The sequence below is a fragment of the Panthera uncia genome, unplaced genomic scaffold (assembly GCF_023721935.1).
Source record: "Panthera uncia isolate 11264 unplaced genomic scaffold, Puncia_PCG_1.0 HiC_scaffold_1734, whole genome shotgun sequence".
Classification (NCBI taxonomy): domain Eukaryota; kingdom Metazoa; phylum Chordata; class Mammalia; order Carnivora; family Felidae; genus Panthera; species Panthera uncia.
The window spans coordinates 1-6259 of record NW_026058398.1 but is presented as its reverse complement, the minus strand read 5'-3'; the positions used below and the strand labels follow the sequence as shown (position 1 = coordinate 6259).

The 6259-nt window shown below is 53.7% G+C and overlaps 1 protein-coding gene across 1 annotated transcript; it reads left to right on the top strand.

Moving 5' to 3' along the window:
* Positions 1-2351: 2351 nt before the first annotated feature.
* LOC125917346 (dolichyl-diphosphooligosaccharide--protein glycosyltransferase 48 kDa subunit-like) lies at positions 2352-6253 on the top strand (the record flags this gene model as incomplete). The annotated part of the gene is made up of 3 exons (XM_049623572.1): positions 2352-2651; positions 2861-2971; positions 6200-6253. Coding segments are annotated over exons 1-3 (319 nt in total), but the record flags the coding sequence as incomplete, so codon positions are not given.
* Positions 6254-6259: the final 6 nt, after the last annotated feature.

The window sequence follows — 6259 nt, the reverse complement described above, 5'->3', positions numbered from 1 at the left end:
GCTCCCCTTCCCCGACCCTCTGACAGTGTCACCGGGGCCCCTCCTGCCACTGCGGCCTGGCCTTCACAGGGAAGCTCTTTCTGGAGCAGGGTTTCTTTCTTTCTTTTAAAAAAAAAAATTTTTTTTTTAAGTTTATTTATTTATTTTTGAGAGAGAGAGCAGGGGAGAGGCAGAGAGAATCCCAAGCAGCCTCCACACTGTCAGTGGAGAGCCTGACGTGGGGCTCAAACTCACTGGGAGCTGCGAGATCACGACCTGAGCCAAAATCAAGGGTCAGACGCTTAACCAACTGAGCCACCCAGGTGCCCCTGGAGCAGGGTTTCTTAACTACCTGATGCCTTTTAAAACAAACGGGCTCCAGGGCTTCTGCAACTCCCCGCACTCATGACTACAAGCACGTTTTTCTGGGGAGAGCATCCGAACTGTCATTAGAGTCTCAGAGGATCCGTGACTCGGGAGAGCAGAGACCTTGTTTTGGAAACCAGAGGTGGTGTCTTGCCGAAACCCAGAAGAAGGCCACGTTTTGACAGTCCTCAGGGGCTGTGCTGGAACCGGATGCCCTGACGTGGCCAGAAATGAACCCAGGCCGCCCCAGTGGCTGAGGATACACCCCTCCCTTTGCTCATTGTATCCCAGGCCTGCCCTGCGGGAGGGCCCCACAATCTCAGGGAAGAGTCTTGGCTTTGGGTTGAAGATGGGCCTCACTGCACTCTGGGCCCCATCTGTGAGAGGGGGAACACCTGCCTCCCAGGGGTATCGTGAAGGTGAAACGAGATCACGTGTGAGGTTCCTGGTACATAGCAGGTGCTCTGCGTTAGTCCCCCTCATTCGTTCTCCTCCATATTTTGCACTAATTAGCGTGGTGGGTCCCACAAGCCACGTGCCTGGGCGAAGGAGCTCATGCCCTGGAGAAGCTGGGGTGGAAGGTGCTCTGGTAACCGGAGATGAGTTTAACCAGAGGCAGGCTGCGGTACACCATTGAGAGGAAGAAAGGTCAGGGCTTTATGGGGGGAAAAGCGTCCTCGTGAAGGGCGGAGCTACCATAAAAGCCTGGGAGGCTTAAGAAGGGAATGGCCGGGGTGGGAGTGGTTGCCGTGTGCGCAAAGGCAAGTGAGGAAGCGGAGTGTGTTAAAGGTTGGAGACTTACCGCATGGATAGTTCTGAGCAGAGCCGGAGAAGGAGGTTGCTGAGTTCAGTTTCAGTGGAGACCTGAGCGTGAGGAGCCCTGGGTGACCCTGAGCAGTGGGACTCCTAAGCCACCTACAGGCATCATCAGATCTGAGTTCAAGGTGAACTGATGTGGCATTGTATGCAGAAGGGTAGGAGGGCTGGGACGCCCAGGGTGGGGGTGAGGCTTAACTCTCAGTGGAACCAGCCGGAGAAGGAGAGGAGGTAGATTCAGTTAAGGAGATGGAGGGAGGGAGGTTCTGACTTTTGCCCCCACATTCTTTTGGGTGGGCAAGTGTGAAAGGTCAGAAAAGAACAGCTGCCTTCTGTCTCCACCGTCGCTATTTGCCCCAGGATTGTGGTTGGGACCCAGCCTTGGAGCTGCTTTTACTTAGACCCGTGGTGGGGCTGAGGTGAGCCAGGTGCACCCCCCCCCCCCCATCAATTTAGAAGCTAGCATTACTGAGGGGAGGCTGAGCCACACTCGGCACGAAGTGCTTCAAAACCTGCCCCTGAGCTCCCGCGAGCTCAGCTTTTCCAAAGGCACGCAGGTAAGTGGGAGGGCTGAGCCTCGCTATTATTTCTATTTCCAGCCTAGGAAAGTGGCCCGGAGAGAAGTGAAATGCACCAGCAGCAGGGGTGGTGAGAGGCGGAGCTGAGAAATGAACCCAGCTACAGCGTTTTCATCGGGAAGCCAGTTCGCCGCCTCTCCAGCTGCCTCCAGCATGGGCCACCAGGCCTGGTAGGTCAGGCCCGTCCCCAGGCCGCTGGGTCCATTAGTGACAGGAGATTCAAAGTATCCTAGCCCTGATCTTAGTTTTCCAACCCTTTCCTCCCTGGAGATGGAGATGGGGTCTGGTTTCTAGTCCTGAGTCTGCCCTGGGCCAGTGATGACACAGCCAGGGAGCATCGAGGAGGTGGTTCCAATTGGCCACCACCTCTCCAGGTCCCGTAAGGGACAAGCCCGCCTGATGAGGAGGCGGGACCTGGGCTCCCGGCGGGAGTCCGGCCTGGGCGGAGCCTAAGGGCGCTCGGCCTTGTTGATTGGCTGCGGTCGCAGAGCTGTCTTTCTAGGATTGAGCCTTTTCCTTTGGGGGGGCGGAACCTCACGCCCCTTCCGCCAATAGGATTCAGAGAGCCCGCCTCCAACCGGGGCACTTCCGGTGGTGCTAACCCGCTCTTCTCCCGCGCAGCAGCGGCTCGGAACCCCCGGCCACAGCCTACCCGGATCGTTTTCAGGTGTTACTCTAAGTCCACGATCTGCGATTGGGCAGCGTAGACGGGGCACTTCCGGTACCCGGGTGCCTGGGTTCTCGGCAGGAAGCGCAAAATGGAGCCCGGCTCCGCGGCCCGCGCTTGGTCTCTCCTGTGGCTGCTGCTGCCCTTGCTTGGCCCGGTCTGCGCTAGCGGTCCCCGCACCTTAGTGCTGCTGGACAACCTCAACCTGCGGGAGACGCACTCGCTTTTCTTCCGAAGCCTGAAGGGTGAGACCGGGACCCGAGGGGGTGGTGGGGGACAGTCGGGTTGGAAAGGCTCCCGAGCCCGAGGGCAGCGACCACCCTCCCTCCTACTGGTTTTCCACGAGGGAGCTGCGAGCTCTGGCCTCTCGCTTGCGGGGGCGGTCGTGACCCTTGCAGTGGTGGTTTCCCCTGGCGTGCCGTCTGCCTCAGCGCCCTGTTTTCTTCTCGTCCAGACAGGGCTTTTGAACTCACGTTCAAGACCGCAGATGACCCCAGCCTGTCCCTCATTAAGTACGGGGAGTTCCTCTATGACAATCTCATCATCTTCTCCCCTTCGGTGGAAGGTAAGTGCTGCGCGTCGCTCCCAGAACTGGGCTTCAAGGCCCACGATCGATCGCTTTCTTCTGGGTCTTGTGCATTTTCTGGGTCATGGCATGGGTCACCAGCCCTGGCACTGCTGCTGCCAGGGAGGAGGAAAATGTTCACTTCTAACCTGGGCCGGGGAGGGAACGTCCTTTCTTAAAGACACAGCTGAGGGTTGTGGGGTCAAGTGTTGCACAGACCATGGAACAGCAGGCCCTGCTACTCTGGGAAGGGGTTTCCTTATAAAGGGCCTGATAGAAAGATGGAGAGCCCCCCCCCAGCCTGGGTTGGCCTGTGTGGATAGGGGAAGTGGCATGCTATTAATATAGTTTGCCTACAGAAGCCTCCTGATGGTTGATTCTATGAATTCAGAAGGATTCAGTTTCAGAGTTGAAAAAGAACATGAGCCATAATCTAGCCCAACCCCCTATTTGAGGCTGGCTGGGTATGTGCAGGGCCTAGTGGAGGGCTGGTTGTGGAACAGAATGCATATCTTCACCAGATTATCCAAGTGCTACTTCGGTATTCCTGTGACAGCCTACAAGTTGTGCTCAGATGGATGGGGATGTCAGGAGACGGAAGGAAGCTGTGGTCAGACAGGTCGGGGGGAGGCTGAGCTAGGCTCACGCTTTGGGAAGGTCAGAGAGCCTAAACAGTGTTTCTCAAATCTTAGTCATTTCCGTACCTCCTTCCTGATTTTTACTGTATTCCATATCACCTGTTAATAATTACCTAACGCTTTCTTTACATTGACCCCTTAAAAAAAGAAAAAAACAACAAACTGTAACATCATTTAAAAAGGAAGCTAGTAGTGAACTCAATAGCACTACTAAAAATGGAAAACCAGGATCCTTACCTTTCAGTGGAAGGAACTATAAAGGCAATTAGCAAATGTTAAAGAAGTGTTAAGATCAGTATCAAACTAAGATATTCTCTTTGATGGAGCAAGCTTAGAAAATCGTTGGAAAGGCAAGAAGTCTCTCTGAGATTTAGTGTTGTTTAAAGCCCTGCCGCACATCACTGTCCTACCCTTTCTGCCCCTATCAGGGTAGGCCCCACAGGCTTACGTGTGCTGGTGGAGGCAGGGGGGTTCGGTGTAAGAGTTTGGCCCTGGCTCTGAGGGCCCTTCTGTGATACTGTAATCTCTGTTAGCCCTCTTGGGTGTGAGAACGCTGGCGTCCTTCTCCGTGTATCCCTGGGTTCCTCGCCAGCTCGGGGATTAGGAGGCTCTCAAGTCACATGCAGTGATGGTCACGGAAGAATGATCCTGAAAAAACAGGGTTCTATTTTATAGATGGGCACATGAGCTCAGGAAGGCAGAATTGCCTAGATTCAAGCCCAGGTATCTCTTACAGTCTGGGTTCTTTTCCTCTTTAGAAGGATTTCTCAACAGTGGCACTTCTTGACATTTCGGACTGGATAATTCTTTGTAGGGGGCTGTCTTGTGCACTGTAAGATGCTTAGCAGCATCTCCAGACATGGCCCTTCGGGGCAAAATTGCCCCTGGTTGGGAACCACTGTCTACTGTATTCTACCAGGAGCTGCTTTTGAAATTGTCTAAGACTCTGCCTGGCCTCTCTGTAGGCCTCTCTGTGGGTGGGTGGATAGATGGCCTTCTGGATGTAGGTAAAGTCCCCAGATATAAGATGTTCTGTCTGTGCCTGAAGGTAAGGGAAGTTGCTTTTTTGTCTTTCTCTCAAAATTACCTCTCAGAAAACAGGGCCATTCTCACAGTTGCATCTTCACGAAGTCCTATTACGGACTCATTTCCGACTGGTAATGGATGTGTAATGGACAGACTTCCGTATCCAGTCTCCGCACATGGCACTTTCGTCCTTCCAGTTGCTTGGGCCAGAGATCTTGGGGTTGTCCTTAGCACCCCTCTCTCTCTGTCCCCATATCCGGCCTGTCACAGGCCCTGCTGACTGTGCCTTCAGGAGTGTAAGCCCACCCCGTCTCCCACCTCCCTCGCCCCCCCCCCCCCTCCCCCCCCCCCCCTCTGTTCCTCACTGCCCCGATTATCACGGTGGCCTTCTAATCCACTGCTGTGCTTCCACCCTGGTCCCCTGTACCCGATTCTCCACCCAGCTGCCAGAATTGTTCTTTAAAACTGTAAATCGGGGCATGTTGGGGTCGTGCTCAAAACCTCCAGCGGCTCCTCTTTATGGCCAACCTCACGGGGCCTGTAAAGCCCTGTGAGCTGCCCCTCCTGCTTCAGCACGGCCACGTGTGCTTTTGCTCCCCCCTCCCTACTCCGGCTCGGCCACACTGGGCTCCTTGCTGGGACAGGCTCACCTGCCTTGGGGACCTCGTACCTGTCATCCTTAACGCCCCCCGTGCTGCCTGGGTCACTCTCACACCTCAAATGCTACTTGCCCAGGTCTTCCCTGACTGACCTTTATATAATAGCTTCCCCCTCCCGCCTTTGTCCCTTTTTTGCCTTCTCTGCATGCACTACACGAATTCCTGAGCATTCCCTCCATTACTTTACGTTGAACCTCAGGGTGTACTTTGGGGAAGACTCTTGGTCCAGTTCTGGATGCTTGTGATAGTCACCTGACCGGACTGATTGACAAAACAAAGATCATCTCATAAGTACAAACGTTGGAAGTTGAGCCTTTTTGGTGATCGCTTTAATAAAAGCAGTCTACAAACTGGTTCTGTCTCTCATGGATCTAAATCTGTAGGGTTAACAGGAAAAAACCGTGCGTGTTGGCAAATGAGTACTTGTGACCGCGTCGTCCTCAGACCCAGGGGCACTCTGTCTCAGTTGAGACGGAAGTGAAATTGATGGGCTCTGGAAAACTGTGTTAGCCCAAAGTGACTCTGGCGAAGACAGAGATACTCATGTGAAAGGTGCAGGTGAGGAGTTTGAATGAAGTTGTATCATGAAATGTAGCTGAGAAAACGCAGCACTTCTAAACATATATTTTGAACGTGACTCCAAACGTATGTAAGTAACTTGACATCTGTAATTGGTAGGTGTTTGACTATATCGTCCATACTTCTGTAAGTTAAAAGTTTATGAATTCAAGTTGTTACTGTTGGATCTTCACTTTGGGAAGACGGGCATCTGTGGTAAATGTCTTTCTCGTTCTGGGCCTCTAGAGGGCTGTTCTGGGATGGACTGTGGCTAGTCTGTGGGCCACTCTCCCCCGCTCAAATGTCAGAGGGGCCGTCTGGGTCACCGAGTCTGGTGCTTCTTTCAGATTTCGGAGGCAGCATCAACGTGGAGACCATCAGTACCTTTATTGACGGTGGAGGCAGTG